The 20,877-nt window shown below is 46.9% G+C and overlaps 4 protein-coding genes across 4 annotated transcripts; 1 reads left to right on the forward strand and 3 right to left on the reverse strand.

Annotated features, from left to right (window-relative positions):
* Positions 1-293: 293 nt before the first annotated feature.
* LOC128727178 (F-box/LRR-repeat protein 6) lies at positions 294-7,830 on the reverse strand. Its single transcript, XM_053821057.1, has 9 exons — positions 7,183-7,830; positions 2,090-2,365; positions 1,820-2,030; positions 1,579-1,748; positions 1,379-1,519; positions 1,141-1,308; positions 844-1,076; positions 631-765; positions 294-519 (listed from the first exon to the last, which is right to left on the reverse strand). Exons 1-9 carry the CDS (start codon positions 7,828-7,830, stop codon positions 294-296), a joined length of 2,208 nt encoding a protein of 735 aa, XP_053677032.1.
* LOC128727180 (probable chitinase 10) lies at positions 2,820-4,192 on the forward strand. The gene is made up of 2 exons (XM_053821058.1): positions 2,820-2,964; positions 3,058-4,192. The coding sequence occupies exons 1-2, from the start codon at positions 2,958-2,960 to the stop codon at positions 3,816-3,818; spliced, it is 768 nt and encodes a 255-aa protein (XP_053677033.1). The 5' UTR covers positions 2,820-2,957; the 3' UTR covers positions 3,819-4,192.
* Positions 4,286-5,205, reverse strand: LOC128727181 (uncharacterized). The gene is made up of 2 exons (XM_053821059.1): positions 5,193-5,205; positions 4,286-5,127 (listed from the first exon to the last, which is right to left on the reverse strand). Exons 1-2 carry the CDS (start codon positions 5,197-5,199, stop codon positions 4,472-4,474), a joined length of 663 nt encoding a protein of 220 aa, XP_053677034.1. The 5' UTR covers positions 5,200-5,205; the 3' UTR covers positions 4,286-4,471.
* A 3,178-nt stretch (positions 7,831-11,008) lies between the features above and the next one.
* Positions 11,009-12,738, reverse strand: LOC128725848 (U-scoloptoxin(01)-Er1a). The gene is made up of 3 exons (XM_053819618.1): positions 12,670-12,738; positions 11,220-11,414; positions 11,009-11,122 (listed from the first exon to the last, which is right to left on the reverse strand). The coding sequence occupies exons 1-3, from the start codon at positions 12,736-12,738 to the stop codon at positions 11,009-11,011; spliced, it is 378 nt and encodes a 125-aa protein (XP_053675593.1).
* Between the last annotated feature and the right edge of the window lie 8,139 nt (positions 12,739-20,877).

A 20,877-nucleotide genomic window follows, 5' to 3' on the forward strand; every position in this document is an offset into this window, starting at 1 on the left:
CCAGGCAACCAACGTTTCAACGCGTACCTCTTAATGTCCTATGCGCTGGGCTTTAGGAGGTTTAGTAGACCGAGGATTGGGGCACATATTCACAAATAAGCGCGTTTCTCAAACAACCAACGCCCCGTAACCCGCACTCCGATGTCGGTGCTACTGGTTGCTTGTCTTTGTCTATCACACATTTGCCTTATTGTAATAAGCGCTTCGTGATCCTCCGAGGTCGCGAGATCTCCACGATGACGTTAACCGCCACACATGGAAGGATACACACGCAGAGACACCGATGCGTCATCTTAGGTGTTCCTTGGAGAGGAGGTTTGCTGAGATGGGAGACGCTTCAGCGTCACGCCAAGATTCTCTCGTAGTTCCGCAATTTCCTGTGCACCCTGCAGTAACCGCTTAACGCCCCGCGGTAATCCCCGACATGATGCGAGATTAATGGCGTTCATGTGCGGACAGTTTGCCAGGACTTCTTTGACTGCCTCCAATGAAACTGATGATCCGCAAAGGTTGAGGTACCTGAAAAACGAATGAACAACAGAACCACGTCATTTACACATCGTGACATACACGATACACAATTAATAGGCACCACAAAGTACTGCCATATAAAATGCGGCACCAACTCACTTCAATGGCGATTCCGCGCCCTTGTCGGCGAGAGCTTTCAACGCGTCGTCCAGCGGTTTGGTGGCGCTAGCCCACGCCAGGTCGAACTCGATCAAACTGTGTGCCCACTTTGAAGCAATCAGCTCCAGGCCAGCCCTATGGGAATGTCGAGCGGAAGCAGATGCAATGTGATTAGTTTTCCGCATGCCAGGATAGAAACGATTGACAACCTACCCCATGTCTCGATTGATCGAGCAACCCGATAAGAAGAGGTGCTTCAGATCCCAAGTCGGCAAGCGGATAAGACTATCGTGCGTAAGGCGGGCACATCCACGGACGTCTAGTAGCGTAAGCTTTGTACTGGTTTTCAAAATGCGCTGCAAAAACTCGTCGTTAAACAGGCGAGCTTCGTCCGCGAGCGAGGCCACGGAAAGCTCTTCAAGTTCCGGAAATCCGGGTGATTCCATCTGGAAAATAAAACAAACTTACTATGTCGCACACAAGCGTTCGGGCTCGTATACCGGTACGTACCTGTTCCTGCAATGTCGCTGTGCTAAGGTTGATGTGTGAGTTCGTTATCCGGAGTACCTTCAGCTTCCGGCAGCCGTGCTGAAGCTGCTCGATATGCAGAATACCATGCGAAATGGCAACCGTGCTTACGTTCGACAAGTCTAGCAGTAACAGGTTTGGACAGTGCGTCTGAAAACGAAATCCAAAGGTAAGCAATTGCAGTGGAGACTTGGACACGCGATCCAAACGATGCACTTACCGAGAGTGCCTTGACGATTTGCGGGATACCTCCCAAACGATTGTGAGCCAGATGGAGATGGGTCAGACGACTTCCCATCTCCGTTATGGCATTGCACAGGGACGTCTGACCAACGGCTGTCTTGTTAGCGTTAACTTCAGCCTGAAAGGAACATCCAGCAGTGTTAGAAGAAGATCAATGTCTTACACCAGAGAACTTACATTAACGGAGCTGAGATCGAGACTTTGCAAACGGTTAAAATTTTGCACTAGAAACAGCAAATGATCCGAGGTGAGCGCTTTCCAGCCGGTGAGTGTTATGCTGGTCAGACCGGGTGCTGCCTCGAGCAGCTTGTCCAGCACACATTGCACGTTAGTTACCTTCCAGTTTGCTGAAATAAAAGAGACAGTGGAACATGGAATCGTCCTGGTGCTGGCAACAACTTAGCTGTCGTTTACTTACCCAGTCCCACTTCGGTTGCATGCTTCAGCCGGTTCTCTATGAGCCATTTTAGCTTTGGTTCCGTTTTAAACCGATCCTTCGTCCACGTGCCGAGATCGACAGTTCGCCAAAGCGATGGCGTTTGCGCCATCTTGTACCATGTCGAGCATACCCTTGAGAGACGCATCAGCGCTGGCACGCTTCCTTCGTCCTGGACGACGTTTTTGAAGACCTGGAGAAAAGGTAACGTTATCAGAGTGTGTCGGTTTCGCCTTATCACTCTGTTCATACCATGTACAGTACGGGCTCTGGAATCTGGCTAGCCCAGACGCTCTGCTCCTCGGGTGGTTTGTACTCCTCCTCGGCGCTGCGTTTCTCGGTGTTGTTGTTCGTTTTCCGCGACTTTTCACTCCGCCGGTTGCGCTTTTCCGGTGACGTATCGTCCGAGCTATCCTCGTTAAGGCTCTTGGGTTTACGGGCACGCTTGCGGATCGGTTTCTTTGGTTGTACTATTGCATCAGATGCTTTCTTTATACACAGCTTAATGCCGATTTTGTTTTCGCTTATCTGTAAACGCAAGAAGCGATAATATTATGTTAAATCCGCAGCATTACTCCGCATAACTTATGCGTGTTTAAAGACGAAACATTGTCGCTGAATCACACCATAGAACCTCTCAAAATCAGCAAACAATAAATAGAATTTACTAACCAAACAAAAGAACATTATTACTGTCGAGTGGCAAAGGATTATTATCAAATTCGAAATAACGTATTTTCTCATAAGTGACTTTTTGCGTAGTTTTTATCAATTCAAGTATTCAACTAAAATTCACCCCAACATTTCCCAACATGTATCATCACAACCAATGTTCACGTGACGTGTTCACGGACCTATGGGCGGTCGGGCAACAGTATTCGTAACGTTTTGAGCCGGTGGATTCCCCTTTCCGATAAGCTACGGAACACCAGATTACTTTCGATCAGTTTACCTGGAAGTTTACTCACGCCACTCAAGAGATACGGTACAGTCATTACAGTGCATTGGCGCTTGAAGAATGATCAGGAGGAACTATAAAAAACTATACCCTGTTCCGGCATCGGACGCAGTATCAACGTTCGTGATCCAGCTGCAAGTGGTCTGCTAAGTAGTCTGCGCAATGGTTGGTAAGTTGCGGTAGCGCTCAATGAGCCACGTTGATTAAGGATTGATTTAGAGGTTCGATTAAGAACAAAATCCGATTTTATGACTTTTCACAGCTGCCATAATTAAATGCGTTGCCATTGGCCTATTTGTGATTGGGAGCATTCACGCGAAACCAGGCGACGTTATTCCAAACCATCCCAATTGCTCAGAATCGACAGAATGGATTCCGACTTATTTTGTGCATCCTACGAACTGTAGCCGATTCTACGAGTGTCGCCAAACGGACGCGTGGGAATTCGAGTGTTCTGCGGGGCTGCACTTTAACAGCAAGATCAATGTGTGCGATTTTCCAGCCAATGCACAGTGTGTACCGCAGCTTCCAGGACAGTCCACAACGACAACAACTTCTCCTACGACGGTTACATCTAATACAACCAATCATCCTCCCGCAACAACAGAGTCTCCGACAACCAGTCCTCTTCCGGTAACAACAGAGACCCCTGCGACCAGTCCTTCTCCGGTAACAACAGAGACACCTCCTGCTCCAATAACAACGACGACAAGTTCTACTTCTACCTTGCCACCATCTACCGAAACAACGCAAGTTTGGCCTGAAGTCACAACAGAGACGCCAGATCCACGATGCCCACCACTTGGTGCCACTCAGCCAAGCTATTGGGCAGACAGAAGCGATTGCACCAAGTATATAGGCTGCTTGGAAGGTTGCAAGGAGAAGTTCACCTGCCCACAGGGTTTGTACTGGAACGATTCACTGAAACGCTGTGATTCCGCGTCCATCAAACAATGTCCCTGTCCGGTCATTCCTCCAGCACCGAATGATTGGGACTCCGTCGCAACTACCACTATGCTATAAATAAGTAGTTTGTTTCATCAAATAGTAGACCTTCGTAGGTGGTTATAGCTAGTTATAATATTGTACTAATTTAAAATGTTATTAATAGTAGAACATTTAAACATTTATTAAAACAAACGAAAGTTATTTCTTGCTAAGATATTTCTCGTTTGATAAAACAGTTCACACTTGAACCAATCAACAAAGGGGTAAAAGTTCGATTGCAGAAAGGCTAAAAATAAACCGGGATAAGGAATTATGTTCCTGTTTATGGTAAGATGATTTTTTTTGTCATGAAGAAAAAAAGAAGAGAAGACCACAAATTATCTATTACTGATGTAGACCACTCGGTCGCCTCATATCTCTCGAGTATCAGGGTACTTAGCGGGGCAGGGATACGCCATTTTCTCTCCCTTCTTTCCCATTTTAGTTAAGTGCGCTTTGTACAAGAATTGCGGTTGCAAACGAGTGTGCTTAAGAAGTACAACATTGTAACAGCTCGTCCAAGGCCGTTATTGAACGAGGTTTATTTAGACTTACGCTGCACCGAAAGTATTAGAATGTATCACCCACAAAGATTGACTTACAACAGAACATAGTTTGTTAGAAAGGAATTGATCATCTTAAATAATTGGTAAAAACGATACATCCACACGACCATCGGAAACTTTCCATCAACCCATCCAGACTTGGAGCCGGTTCCATAGGCTGGAAGATTCTTGTTTCAAAATCGGCGCCGGTGGAACCGCCGCACAGCACTTGTCGGGATTGGGTAGTCTACATTCTTGGACTGCGTTATCCCACACCAGTTGTTCCACACAGTACAGCTCCTTAACCTGTCCATCTACACAGCGGTAGTGCTTGGAGCAATTCGTCTCGTCGGACCATGATTTGTCAGATTGCACAGATGGACACCGTGGATCAATGGCCGGTTCTTGTGGAGCACCTGTCGTTTCGACGTCACCACGCGGAGCCCAAGGATTTCTATGCGCTACTGGTAGATCCTGTGACACCTGACGATGACCCTGATCCATTAAGCATGCCACACGGCCCTCTCGATCGCAATGCAGAGTCTGCGGGTTGAATCGCGTTCCAGCGTCACAGGCGTACTCGTACGCATCCTCGCAAACACACTCGTAGTACCGTGAGCAGTCCGTATCGTGAGCGAAGAACACCGGCGCATTGTGACCAGCACACATCCAATGACCCGACACGATGGAGAGATACTTCGGGGCGTTGGAGCGCGAATTATCGTCGGTATCCAGCGGGCGGACTGCCAACGAAGGTGCCACCAGTTCCAGTGACACCAGCAACAAGGAAAACAACACCACTGCAACAACCCAACAGGATAATAAGGACACCGTTCATTCAACGAATCCACCTTCCATCACTTACCGAACATCGGGAAACGATTCTATTTCAGCTAACGCGCTTTGATTTATGACAAACTAAAGTGCCGGACATGCATGCTTTATATGGAAGCCATCTTCTACGGAGGCAACGGATGCAACTTTACCGGAGGCACTCGAACGAGCTCTAGAGCCTCGGAAGCGCTCCGCTGAGTAGGATTAAGGCATCAAAACAGAACCAATTTGCCGCACACGTGCGGGCAATCGTGATCAAACGTCCAATTGAGATTAATACCGCAACCGGCACAGGAGTGGCCACCATCATGCGGGGTTATAAATATCCTGGCGTTTGCTTCGAAGTGCAACATTAGCTTCTTAGTCTGCTGGTCTCAAGGAACTTCTAATAACGATCCTCACCATGTCAGGTAAGCCACACAAGCTCCCAATTTCCGTACGGACAAATACGGAACCCTTTAGTACTCCAAAATTCCATCCATTCTCGATCAAGGATGGATAATCGTGCTGTTGGCGTTTGTGGGCGTAACATCCGGAGTGGATCTACGCGAATCGTGCAATCGATGTGGCTACCGCAGCGGACATCAAGTCCAGCTTCATCCACGGTGTTCGAACGAGAACCCATCTCCGAAGTACTTCCGCGATACTCGTGACTGTGGTAAATTCTACGAGTGCAACCGAGGCACGGCGTACGAGTTCCTGTGCTCCGAAGGACTAGCGTTCAACGAGGAGACGAAGATCTGTGAACCTGCCTCGCGAGTACCGCCCTGTATCAATGAGTCAGAATCTGCACTGCGACCTGTAGATCGTACCCCTGTATCTAAACCGAATCCTGGACATTCCGTCGATTACGAGTATCCGAGAGCGAGTGGAAGCGGTCAGAACCGGACGTGCAACATCTGCCGGAAGGCGAAAGAAGCGATCCCGCGACACCGGAACTGTCCACAGCGGAACGGATACTATCCGGTGTACTTCCGGCACGCGGCCGATTGTTCACAGTTCTATCAGTGTGACCAAGGCACGGCTTACCTCATTCAGTGTCCGGCAGGTTTGCACTTCAACACGCGCGTCAACGTGTGCGATTATCCACGTAATGTAGACTGCTCCGAGAAGTCGTCGAACCAATCCGATGGGCTTAATGCAGTCGGTGGTTCCAGACCCAACCAGCAGGGGAGTATGGTGGCAGGTTCCGTATCAACGTCTTCCTCACCTTGTCCAGTTTGTCAAAAAGCAAAGCACGTGATAGCCAAACATCCGATGTGTCCGGCGAAAAACGGGTACTACCCGGTCTTCTTCCGCCACCAGACGGATTGTTCCAAATTCTACCAGTGCGATAATGGATCGGCGTTTGAGATCGAATGTCCTGCCTCGCTACACTTCAACACCGAGACAAATGTGTGCGATTACCCGCAGAACGCCGGCTGTTCCGTATCAGACGATAAATCGGAAGAAATCGTACCATCTACGGAGGATCCGAGTTCCGAACCGGAACTGGAAGCGGAAGTCGAGGATGAGAGTGCCATTGTAGGGGAGACTCATCCAAACTGTCCCGTGATTACGGGTCACCAGGAGGTTAGCTATTGGGCGCATCCTCGAGATTGCAGCAAGTATTTTGGCTGCCAGTGGGGTTGCGTGGAGGTGTTCACCTGCCCGGAAGGATACCGCTGGCAGGACGAGAACAAGTCATGCGCCGAGGAGCATCTGGTTAGGTGTAAAACTAATAATCACTAGCAAACAGGCGATCTAGTGATCGTTTAAGTTAACATTGGTGTATAAAACGTAATAAATCAATAAAGCAATGTCTAAAACAGGACTAGACGGGTGAGAAGTGGATTTACACCTTTTTAAGAGGCGTGATATTATATTCTCCTGTTATAGTTCCCATTTTATCCTTCGGGAAGGACAGAATAAATTTAAACTTCATATTTCCATCAAGCAACAGGCTCATGTTAAAAATAAGGTTATGAAAGCCTTAAACCCAAACGATCATGTCCCAGAATCGAAAAATCGATAGTACTCACCTCACTTTGATACATGGCCACCATTGATTTGCGTTTCGGTCGCCCCCGGGCCGTTTTGCTCATCTTGCGATCGAGTGCACGCATGGCAATCGGTTTTCCACCACTTGGGGCCACTTTTGGTAGGGTACCACCGTTCGTCAACGGAGCCACAGGAGTCGTTCCGATCGGAGAAGTCACGCTGGAGGAGTCTTGCGATTTCGGCACCGTTCCACTTCTCCCTGCACCGTCCGAGGACATCGAGGGCACAACGGAAGTCGAAGAGAAGGACACACCGGGTTTGCCACTCAACGGAGAACTGGCCAATCCAGCTCGGTTCCCGTGAGCTTCCGTTGTCGGTTGGGAGTCCGTATCGATGCATGATTCGCTCAACTCTTTCTCGATGTTTTCGATCGTTTCCTCCGGTTCCGGATGTTGGACCGGACTGACTACACTACCGCTGTCTTCCTGCGAAGATTGCGAGTGATCCTCGAGCAGGTTGCTGTGTGCTGCGTTGCCCGATCCCAGACTCGTGCCGATGATGTTGGCCAGCACGGAACCGGGGTTGCTGTTCTGTGGCGATTGTTCGCCTTCCGGTGAGGTGGGTATTAGCGAGGAAGGATCCGGACGCCGTAGCCCTGCCGGCAGGCTGGTTTCTGCCAGCGTTTCCATGCCGCCGGGCAGTTTCTCCTTACAACGCCTACTAGGATCCTTTGATCAATGCTGTCCTTTCGAGGCTTCTATCCCGACTCGCACGTGTCTCTTTTTCTACACACTCTTGTAAATTTTCTCTCTGTCACACAATCTTGTTAGGCTTGTTAGTTCGTATCCCGTGGATTTGGCAACGGGAACAACAACTGCTCCGATCGGGCGAATCGGGCGCGTGAAATAGTTTCTTGACACACTGGAAAACTGGAACGAAGGAAAACGCACACACACTCCACTCGCCAGCGGGATTTGAGTCACCGAATTTCATCCATCGCGTTGCTGCACCGAGTGGCCACCTGCACCGATTTTCGATAATTGCCTGCAGCAGGTTGTTGCACTTTCCACGTTGCGCCCGCACCTCGACAGCACACAACTTTCGCCCTGACTCCTCACAAGGCGCATGCTAATGTTGCTGCCATGTTACATTTTCCCGATGGCGCTTGTTTTTTACCCCTTTTCTTGAACACTCTCGACAAACTCGGTGGGCACATCCGCGACTATCACGGGTTCACCATACTGCTACGGCCAGTTTGCGGGAGTTTTTTTGGGAAAATTGACTCCTCCTATACCGTACCTTTACCGCCCTGTTTGGGGATATTATGGGAAAGCTTTTCCACCGGAAAAATCGTTTGGCCCTGCGACTAATGCACGTGTATCCCAGCCAAAAGCAGACTCATACCAGCACGGGGACAACTAGTAGTGTTGTTGGTAAACACACTACGCGTTCTACGATTATTGTCGAACTGTTTTTCCCCACGAGTACCGGGCTGTACTAGCTCTGGCCTCGTTAGAGCTTTTTTTTGTTTTTTTCCCTGTGGCACTTATGCAGGCATTTAGAAATGGAATTTCACGCATCAAACTCCCTTCACGCTGTCGACGTGACACACACGCGAACCGCACGGCGCACGGGAATCAACAGGATTTCGGGACGCAAACTTTCACTTGTTTCGGAAAATTCTCCGCCACACTTTGGAGGCTGCTGGAAGCGCTGAAGAGGAGTAGGAAAGGACCGAAAAAAAATATCACGAAAAGGAAATAAATGACACTGCACACACCATACACCACTTTCGAGGGGAAGCTGTTTATAGACAAAATTTGGTGGTCGTCTCGCCTATGGTTTGCTCTCTCTCTCTCTCTCACACACACGCACGTGCTCTCTTTCTCTTTCGTACTCAACGCGCTCGCATGCAACGCGGCAACGGATTTCACTCTCAAGCAGCACCCGCGCAAACGCTGCAGCTTGTCGTCTCCCTTGCGCACGTGTCCTGCTTTCTCTTTCTCTCTTGTGGACGTGCTCTTCTATTGCGCGAATGCTCGCTTTTCCAACTAATGTCATAAATTGTAAACAAGAAAATTCCTCTCCACCTCTCCGCAGAGACTGTTTTTCGCGCGTCCACCCTTTCGTCCTTCTCTCCTTACAGTTGCCTTCCCCCTACCGAATGAAGGACGACCGCAAAAAAATTGAGGAAGCGTCCGTTTCGACCGCGCAAAATTCTCCCACTTCACCACTTATCAGCTTATCGCAAACGCGCCTTCAGGCGATGGCGCAGCTGGTCCGACCCTGGTGCTCACTTGACTACTTCTTGCACGCCACGCACTGCCACGTTCCAGCCGCAGCCCGACAACACCGACCCGTCAGTTCGCTTTTACGTGGGCCAAATTCGACCACCGATTTTTTACACTCTCCTCCACGCGAGTGCGGTTGGCCACCATGTCCTAATAATTCCACCGACCTAGCTGCTGCTGCTGCTGCTGTTGGTGCTTCTCCACCAACAGCCACGCACGCTCTCTTCCACTCGCTCTCTTCGCACGTTCTAACCTGCTTTCCCGCTCTCCAGCTTTCTACGGTTTCGAAATCGGACGCGAAAGAGACGAAGACGTAAACATTCCCGTGCGCGATTGCCACCGCAGCCGTTCTCTCTTTCAATCTTTTTCTCGCTTTCCCTCTCGCTCACTCTCGCGCTCACGCACTCGCTCTTTTCTAATGCCGTTCGAGGCAATCAATCTTGACAACAAGCACCAAGCACTGCGAAAACGATTACTTTTTGGGATTTCCGATCCATTTTGCGGCTAGTGAAAACTTACTATTGTACGCCATTCGACAGTACCACCGATTCTGCACGAACCGTGCAATTGAGTGCAACGGTGCAGCGGCTGAAAAATGGGACAGCGACGCACGAAATTGTATACGTGCGACCTCTTCTTCTTCTTCTTGTTCTGATGCGAGATTCAACCACGGTACGGTTCGTCAACCAACTCCAGTTTTGGAACCGCTTTCGACACAGACCCGCCGGTGTAATGGGAATTAACAACCTTCACACAATGCCGGATTTGTTCTAGGTTGAAAGTTTCGCACTCAATTTTGGGCTTCACTTAACTTATCCACTTTTACGCTATGCAAGCGCTTCGTTAATCAGCCATGTTTTGACAGCTCTGTATGGTAAACAGTTAACTGTTGACGGTCTTGCAATATGTTTACAGTGCCTAGTGTGATACTCCTTAGCATCCCAGCAGACGTACCACGTGTCTGTCCTCATGCATATGGGTTTTCCTCAAAGATCCTCTATTTTTTTCAATTCTTCGGATTAATACATTCTTAGAAGTTAATTTTATGTTGAATCTATGATGATAAGGTCGTAGTAAATCAACAAATATATAGATTCACTATGATTTCTTGGTTTATTTTGAGCTTTTAGCCTGTGATATCTAACGGCAATAACATACTTATTTAACCATAAAAATGGCATTTTATCAAGAAATATCTACAGCCATATTTACATGCGTTACTTAAATGTGTTTCAACTTTTATTTTTCTCCTCCTGTGCATTGATTCTCACATTCTTACATTGTACATGTGGTACCATGTGATTTAATTATAATACACAACTTCCATATAATTGATTCAGAACATTTTATTCATTCTGTTCATAGTGTATAAATTATATTTACAAACATAAAAAAATCATAAAACAGGAATCTCACATTGCTGCTACTCCTCGCACTTTTCAGGCGACTGCATCACGCCAACGTTCTACCCTAATAGGATCGGTAGCACTTCTCTTTCTTCCTTTATCATAGAATTTTCCTTCCTTCGAACCAAGCGGCTATCAATCTCTACTAAGTCATTGCGCTTAGTTCATATCTAACCGACGATCAGATTACCTTCCACGTCTCGATACAGATCCTCGTTAATGCCGTACATATTCTCCGACTCCGGGCAGTTGACGTTGGTCCACCAGTCGCAAACGCGATAAGCCTGAGGATGAAAAACACACAAACGGCATAGCCGTAAATTAGTGGAGTGCCGAAAGCGAGCCTTCATGCATGGGGCATAGCCCTGGAATGATCGATACTTGATTGAATACGGTTCCGTTGGGACACAGGAAGGAGAACATGTAACCAGTCGGAAGGCACCAGTGCCACACCTGGCAGCGCGCTTCGATGTCCGCGTAGTAACCCGGCTGCCGATCCGCACATCGGAAGGTCAACCCGGAAGGAATCTTGTCATATGCAGGGTAGTCGACAATCGGCTCGTAGCCAAAAATTTGCTGCACGCAAAAAATACAAAGAAATAAACCATGAATGAATGAAAACGGATAATCAGCTAGATTAGAGTTGGGAAGTGAGTGGAGAAACGGTATGTGTGAGTTATGAAATGCCAAACATTACGCCATGGCGCTGCATCTTCACGGTAATGGTTCCGCCTTTCGGCAATCGATCAATTATTCAATCGACATGGGAGTAATTTTTCATCATCGCCAATCGAATTACAATCAAGCCCAATTACACGCCTTCCGTCCCTGTTCCCGTGAAGCGCATTCGTCGCTTTTCGCCGATTATCGATATTTTCCCATCACCCCCGTAAGTGATCGATCGATCAGTGGGCTCCGATTCCCATTTCCAGCTGGGTGTAGAAATGATTTGGCAACGCTCTAGCAAATGAAGCCGAAACATTGTCTTTATGGGTCACAAAGTTAGTGCACGATCTGGAAAACAGATCGATCCATGGCACGCTGGATCTTCTTCGGCTTTTCCATCCGATTATGCCATCCGAATGGTCGTGATCGTACCCGCAGTCTGGAATACAAGAGCCAATGGTTATCCTGTGTTGATTACACTCACCCTCAGGTCATTCTCGTGCTGCAACTATTTGACTGCACTATATGCGAAAGTAAAACTGAGCTGGCGACATGGGATAATGAAGCGAAATGAAAAATAGTGCTAGATTTTCCCACCACAAACCAGAGCCGGAAAGCTATAAACCATCGCGCGTAATGTTTTGCCAACCAGGTTTGTTGGAATTTTCAATTTGTTGCAAATGCTTTATGCTTTTCGACACTGGCCGTACTTTATGCATCCCGGCTCGTTTTTTGCGACGTGATTTTTCGTTTGGTGTGAAAATGACCAATGTAGATCACGGTGGGAGATTTTTACAGCCTTTTTCAAAGAGCCGTCCGCCCTGCAAAGCTTGTCAGTCTCGAGGCTATGCGTCGAGACAAATTAACATCAAAGACCATGAAATTTTGAGCTCAGATGAACGTCATAAATTCTAATCCACCACCGCATTGTGATGTAAATGGGGCTAGTGTTGATTTCATTGTTCATCCTCACACTAATTGAAACTTGACACCTTCGTTAGAAAGATAACTTTTTTACGAGTGGAAACATTTGTATACAGTAGCTAGGAAAGAAAAAAATTAACATTTTGTGAATTCATGAAAAGAGGAATGATGCTTGGCGTGCATAAAATGTGCGCAGAATCTAATCATAATATGTAAATTATCTTTAGGATGAATTACTTACACCGTATGTTCGATGACTATTGTATAGGAACACTCCTAACGCCACCAACAGAAACGTGTACTTCCACATGATGCTTTCGTCGCTTTAGTCGAGTTCGTCGCTTATTCGCTCACCCAAGTCTTTCGTTGAAATTACCCACTTACTGCGAGATGTTTATATTTTGCGAACAGGAAACAGTTGCGGGTGGATGAAAATGTGCAACAGATGCGTCTTGTATGTTTTGATTTCAATTATTCTCCTTTCTTTTCCTCGTTAGAGAAAAAAATCGCTCTCGACAGATGCTTTCCCGCGCGCTTCGACCGTTGCAGCTCTTCCTATTTATTTATATTATCCGATTTATGCAACGGCTTTACTTCACTCACGCCGCCCGGGCACGCTTTTTCGTGGCCAACTTGATGAGTTCGTTTACTGATGTTTCTGTTCAGTAATTAAGATTACACCAGCACCATAAACGAGTTAGAGAGAGTGCTTCGATGTTTGCTGCCTTTTTTCCCGACTGGAGTGTCTTTTTAATGAAGGCACGGATTGGGAATAGCGCTGTTTTTCGCCGCGTGCACACGATTATTTCCGCTTCTTATCCGATCGAGATGAGATACGGGTAAAATGCTCTCGCTGATGTTTTCCGATGTATCACTTCAAGCCACTAGTTCCGAGCTGCAGAATGTTCGGATGTCGTTCACTTTACACTTAATCTTTCAACCGTGTCCCGAAAGTGCTAGCAATTTCCAACGCACATCCGAATTTTCCTTGTCACCGAATACACCTCACTTGGGCTCACTGCTCTTCGACGATCGCCACAAACAAACGCGCACTCGCTTTCGTCGGGAAAAACGAAACAAATGAAAACGTCGGCCGCATGACGCTCTGCTTTATACCGACCCGCCATCTCCCACCCAAGCGCACAGAAGGGTTAATGGTGGTAGAGGTGGGTGTCTTGCAGTGCCGTGGGTAAACCCATAGTGGCTCGGTGGTTTCACATTGAGCTCGGATTGACGGAACGCGCCCAAAGGTTCTGTTTGTCTGCACATTCTTGATAACATCTGGTGGGAGAGTGTGAAATAAATCGAAGCTGGAGTTCTCTCACCGCTGGTTTTCCCTCCACGTGCCAAGAACTGGAAAACTCAACCCCTGTTTGAGCGTGGGCAGGCAGAGCAATTAGATAATTATCCATACGACGTGTGGTGGCTATCGGACAGGTGTGTGAACTTTTCCATCGCTCACCCCTTGCATGGCAGGTGCATTGCAATTTTTCCAGCGAGTTTTTTTTATTTCTTCTCCCACTTTGTAAGCAGATATTGTGGCTCGGCGACCCGAGCTAATTGATTTTGGCCCGTTTCGTTGCGAGTTTTGGGCGGACTTTATCCGCTATTTCCGGAGCAAGGTATTGGGAGCATTTTTTGCCCAGTTCAAAGTCATGAGAAACGAGTTGAGAAGTTGGCAGCGACATTCGGACGGTGGTGTGTAGAAATACTGTCGAGCAATTGACGCTGAGAGCAAACGCGGATCATTAGATCTCTGGAAGATAGAATCAATTTAACTGGTGTCTATTATATTTTCGAGTGCTTATGCGTAAATAAAGCCGAGCTAGATTGTTGTGAAGGACGTTACGCTTTAATTGAAATGCACAAATCTCTCCACAAAAATCAATTTCAAAACTATTAAGAAATAGGAATAAATCATTGCAGAGGAATGTTGCAAGCTTGAATAGAACTGAAAATTGTGATTAAAAGAAGTGACAGTTTATAAAGCTGATGCTTTCAAGTTTAAAGGTTCCTTGAAATGATAGCTACAATTAGTAGACATAATGCAGTCTCGATCGAGAGCAGTGAGCAATAAGCTCCACTGGGTATTAAGCAATAAAAAAGACCACGGCGTTCGTCTTAACGCGTTCTGCAGGCTAATCTATAGGTATCGTGCCTTGAGGGTGTTATTATATTTATGGTTATTTGATCACCCGGCTGCTATCCCACAACATCGCTTGACGCTGAGACTTGGAGTAACTTGGATTTGTACCTTCGTCAGTATTGTAGTATTACTCACATTTCAACCATAGTTCTAGCATTCCTTCGCAATCGATCGGTCTACGATACAGACGCACGGGATGCCCGATTTCACATGCCATTGACTCACTTTTTTAATGCCAACCTCCTCGCGGCAAAGTCAATGGCAGCGCAAAGTAATCATCCCGGTGTGGCGTCAATAAATCAACCCACAACGAAAGCATCTTCCAATTCATCGCACGGGAGGGCAAAATCATAATCACGATCATTCCGGTCAAGCTGCCTGGGCAATATCAGGCCACAAGCGTTCACCGAGCACTCAGTCCAGCAGGAAATCGGCACTAATGATACGCCAGCTCAGCCGTTTGACCTCGTATGAAGATTGAAGCTTACACGTGGCACCCTGAGTAAGGCGGTGGGAAAACTGTCATCCCTTCGGCGGGATCCGGCTCGATACCAGGCGTGGAATCTAACCTTTCGCCCGTGTCCCAACGTATGTGCATCGATTGAGCCATCGATCGCGAGGAACAGCCAGGCTGAAGGTGGCTTCCAAAAAGGCCAAATTTATGTCACAGCAAAACGGACCGTTGCTCAACGATTGGTGGGACCAGAACAGGGCATGGAACGGTTCATGGGCTGGACACGCATTTTGCACCCGCCGATCGAAGCGCCCTCACGGCGAGTGCAATTGTTCGCACATAAGTTTGACCGCGGCGATGAAGCCATCGGTATCCGGTTGCGTAAGATGCTGCGAGACGCTCCGGCGATCGGCGGATCTTTCGGTGGTGTCCCAGCCTGGTCGGACAATGGAAGGAAGATGACCGTTTGCTTTATTGAACGCGGGCTCGATGGCTTTGTTTTTGCTCACGTGTCTTTTACGAAACCACCAGCGAGCGGGTTTTTGGTGCCGATCGCTCCACAAAATGCAGGCTGAAGATGTTCTAGGCTCAGTCGACTCATAGTACATCTTGTGTTCATACGAAGTGTAGGGATTACTAGCTGTAGACACTGTGCAGACTCAGACAGGAAATCATATGAGACAATCAAATAAAATCGTTGCAAATTATCGAAAATATGTATCCCCGAACAACCAACCGATGAGTAAATCAGCTCCTCGCATTAAGCAATCCAACATCTCTAGCTACTGAATTCATTTTCGGTGACACGAACGGCGCGCGAAGGCTCGAGAGATGAGCATGAATTAATTCGACCCCGTTACGATGGCCGGAATTGGCTTTCCCCTTGTTCATCTTACCCCTAGCGCCGATACCATGAAGTGGTGCGAGATTGTTTTTATTTCATTTAACATTGTTAAGTCCCACGGCGCCTTCCAGCCATTACTCAATCGGCAGCCAAAATCCGATCGTTACGATCGATCGAATCGATCTTCAACGGCTACCGCACCGCCTGGTGCGTGCCCGTTGTTTTCGTTTGCGTTTTGTTTGCTTTTACCTTCACGCCTTGTCAGGACACACCGATTGCCGAAATCGTTCGCAAACGCTGGCGTAGATCGCGATCAGAAGAAGCTGCGTGTTTGAATCAAACGGGTTCATTTCCATTGAACAAAGCGTCCGCGGTATGCCATTGTTGCTCTGGACGCTCTTGTCCGCACCCTGGCTAGTAAAACAAATTGGGAAATGTTCGCTGCATTTCGGTGATGAAGCTTAGTGCCATGCTTTTGGGTCGAGGTTTTGTGTGCAAATAAAAAGACGCCATTGTTGGTCATTCTTGAGTCCCGCGGGGATTAAGTTCTGCTCGAGGGCGTAAACTCAAACTTAGCAAAATATTTTGTAATAAATAGATATTGACCGAAACGAAACAAGAACGTAGAAGTTAAATGTAAAATATTTCTTAACAATCCCAGCGCATTGTGCTTAAAAGAACGAAATCATTAGCTGTTATGATGAGAGCCGAATCATTCCACAAAATATATTGCAAAAAAGCTATAAAATGCAGTCTCTTAAACAAACTTGAGCTTTAGTCGCTCCTCGTCACCCCACACTTTCCAGACGCCTGAAAGCCCTTTTGTCTCGGGAGCAGGAGGGTGTTGCTGCCCACCGGGTGGAACCTCCCGTGGTAAGGTCATTCACCAAACCGGACACGCGGTAGCTGCATTCACGATTTCACACCAATTAATACACCAACAAACAGATACAGACGGAGGCGTTTTCCTCGGTTCTCGGGCTACGCACGCCAATGATAACAATGAGCGTGCCTACGCAATGGCAAATCCCACCCCGCAAAAGACACCCCCAGGGCCGCTACCCCTCGGTGGATCGCATAATTCACATGCGAGTGACAAAGAAGTCAAACGGTGCGCCTAACCTTCCGAATCGTCGGAAGGGGTGGTTCGTTTGCGTAGCTAATGCACTTTGGCGCCATTACAATATTTACACGGGTGCGTAATTCTTCCCATCGATCGGACACATCTCAGGCACGCGTGGGCGCTGTCGTTGCAGCGAGCTTTGCCTGCATCGCTTTTCCGGACCTGGTGGTAGTACTCGGTGCAGGAGAGCTGCGTCGATTCCGTACTGGCTGTACGCTACTAATTGACACGTCACCGATCGGTGCGGAACGTGCGATGTAAGTGGAAAATTCATCAACGATGCGCAGGCGGAAATTAAGCGCTTCGGTGGCTGTAATCACAAACGCAGTTTCGGTCACTGTTCTTACCTAAGGTGTGTGAGGGTGCGAATAATTTGGGGGTTAAAATTAACGACTTTTAAATGTTGCCGTAAAGCATCCATATGGGCCAATCTTTTCCCGTCAAATGAAAATTGACAACGGTGGACAAAAGCATAAAGCAATGGCTTACGGCCATGACGATTCTCAAAAGATCATTCCTAAGCAATACTACTTTATTTAATATATAGCATAGTCAAGCTTTAATTTCCAGCGCCAGTAAAATACATTTCAAATCTGTTTGAACATAAGTTTGTATATCTCTTCAAACATTAATTTGATTTATTCTACGTCAATAGCCATTACGATCCTCAAAACGAATTATCCCAAAAATGCAGGTGAGGAAAGATATTTCTCACGAGTTTCCTCCGACTACGACTTTCCAAAATTCAATTATACTCCCTCACAAGGGTACGGCTACGAAGTGAACCCTTCTCGCAAGGAAAACACCTAAACAAGCTCCAAAAACATGTGTACTTACACACGATCTGTGCCGCAAATTTGTCCTCTACCGAAATGACGCAATGGATCTCGGGTTTGCCCACGAATCCATGGGTAAGGACAGACCGATGCTATTTTCTTTCCCAGCCCGGAGAGCCTCGGTTGGTGAAGCAATAGCACAACAATCTTGAAACGATTTGCTACAATAACCCCCGTGTTAAGTGTGGAACAGTGAGTATTTCGATCGGTCTATTCGGAAAAGCGAAAGCAAGGCACATCACGCTCATCTTCAGCTTTTGGGAGGAGAGGCGACACTTAGGAAGGAGCAGGTTAGGGTGGGAACAAGTTCGACATGCGTTTAGCTCAAGAGACGAGCTGAAGAAGAGATGTAACCAAATGGCATCACTGTTTCGATTCGGTGACGATTGAAGATGTGAATTAATAGATCTTCCACACCAAAAGAGAGAACGAACGCGATTGCAGCAACAAGTGTTTGCTGCCGAAATCCGTTCTCCGTGGTCGGTATGAAAGATGACATTTAAGATAGCAATCACTTGACGCACGCCATTGTCGCTCGTGATCTTAACGCGCGCTCCGACAAGAAATGTGAGAAAATTAATTGTAACACATCATAACGATCTCATCAGGGCACTCGAGCGAACGGAACAGAAAAAGGTGGGGAAAACGCCCCAACGAGAAACAACTAACGAGATTGTACACCATGAGCGTCTGGTTAACATTTGTGACTCCCAATTCCCACCCGTCCAAGGCTACCAGTGACAGATTGGGCAAATCCAGGTTAAGCTTACAAAGAAGGAAGCCCAAAATGTGAAAAACCAAATTGTGATTGCTCACCCCAGCAACGGGGTGAAACGGAAAACAAATCATCACGATATCGCACCCCACAATCGCTGCATTCTGATCGTGTTCGGGGCGTACTGCTTCTATCATAATTGAATTTATCTCGCCCTTCTCGCAGGTGTGAGAATCCGAAGCGAAGAAACGCGATCACAAGTGCAGTGGAGGTGCCGTGAAACAATTCCGGGCCTGGCAGCCCTCACAACAATTTGCCACAATGGAAGTGGTGTCATTTTACGGCACAGCTCGGGGAGATGATTTACGGCACTCACTCGGGCGATGGCCAACGATTCTGACCCTCAGATAGGGCCGGAATGGATGAAGCATTCAAATGGGGGGTGTGTTGTTGTGTTTTTTCTCTCTTCTAGATTTTGACATGCCCAATGTAACGGTCGAACGATCGCTCCAGGCCAGGGTAGTGTGCCGTCGAGATTGAGCCTTACCGATAGTGCTAAATGTTGGGTGATGAGCATTTTAGCATCAGTATAACGCCTCCATTAGATCATGCAGATTGGACGCTCTAGCCACACGCGATTGTATGCATATTGAAATTAGATCGCCAGCCTTATTGCAATTAGGCACATTGCTTTTTTTCTGGTAAAGTGTTTTTATTTGTTCATTACTTATTTTTCTTAATTTAAATTAGCCTACGTTAGTTTTGATTTTGCGCTCAATAATGCTTCAAAAACTTACACCAAAAATTGAAATACTTATAATACTATTTTATATGAAAATAATTCACATCTCATAAGTATGATCCTTGCGCTCAACAAAATGTTTGATTATTAAGTGTTTCCGCAATGTCTTAGGTACATTGAATTGTAATTTACTGCTCATTTTAAAACTATGAAATACGACCCAACCCATCCCTATCTTTAAAAAATCTATGCAGTCAATTTTATTATATATGTTACCATCAGGCTGTACTAGAGGCCATTTGTATGCTTTATCTTAATTTTTGATACCGAGGATCAGCAAATTATTAAAAAAATACTTTGTAACGTTACTACTTGTTAATATTTTTGTATTGAGTTCTGAAGTACATTTATAACACGTGATTCAAATTTGAAAACTAATTTAAAAATTCAGTTCGTAACATTAAAAAGGTATGAAATGAGACAAGAATAGAATGGATATGAATGAATATAAATGGATTAAAAAGCTAACTTTTTAACAAAAACTTTTGAGAAACGTGTATTAATGCCTAAAAACGCCGTAACGGCTAGAATTTAATATAAAAATTCCGCGCGTTTTGCGGTGCTAATGTCAGCTGCTGAACTGTCACATGGACAACCGTCAAAGGCTCTGCTATATTTACCTTATTTTGAAATAGTAACCTTGGAGAGTGAGAGAGCAACAGCGCTTTATGTACTAGGGCATCGCGTGCATTCGCTCTTTCACAACGCCTAGGTAAAGGCTGTCATCGCTACCTTGACGTCACGGTACCGACAAAGGGTAAGTCGCGTTGTGCGCCGCGTCGCATTTGGTGTAACATTCGCCTTCGTCGCCATTTTTGTGTAAATTTCCGTCGGATCAACGGTAATTCTGCTTCCAGAAACACTCTTATCATCCGTTTTGTGCAATATCGCCACTCATCGGCCTGTTTTGCATCCGTAAAGCATTACGGAATGTCGTTTTCGAAATTGTTTCCATAGAAGTGAAGGTGGAAATCAAATCGATTGTCAAAACCCACGGCAGGAACGAGAGACACCGCGCATCATGGGACAGAGTGAGAGAGCGTGATAGTGCGTTGGTGTACTTGCGCTCCTTTCGGGCATCACTAGTGGGTGTATGCGTGCGTGATGCTGTGTTATCCTTGCGAAAAGAAAAAAACACCATCAATGTACCGTTTGCACCGTAAGGCCCGGGTAGAATTCGTGACTCACGTTAGGCATCGAAATCGCATCACCGGAGCGAAAAGAAGCTAATCCAGCTAGGCGGGAATGGTGCGCGGGGCTTCAACAAAACGGCACTCGATTCGGTTGCTATTTTAAAAAACGGCAAATCGGATCGATGACTCTCCCCTTGTCAACGCGCGAGAGCGCGCGCGAGAAAGAGAGGCACGCAAGTATGCAAGCGCGAACGTCCGAGAATTCGCCGAAAGACATCGCAAGCCAGCACGGACCAAGGCGGCTGTGAGAAGAAGGTCCCTGCGTTCGATCATGGGACTGCGAGATTCTCAAGGGTGGTGATTAAAGCCGGAGAGACCGAGCGAGAAGAAATGCCT

Source organism: Anopheles nili, chromosome 3 (genome assembly GCF_943737925.1).
Source record: "Anopheles nili chromosome 3, idAnoNiliSN_F5_01, whole genome shotgun sequence".
NCBI classification, from domain to species: Eukaryota; Metazoa; Arthropoda; class Insecta; order Diptera; family Culicidae; genus Anopheles; species Anopheles nili.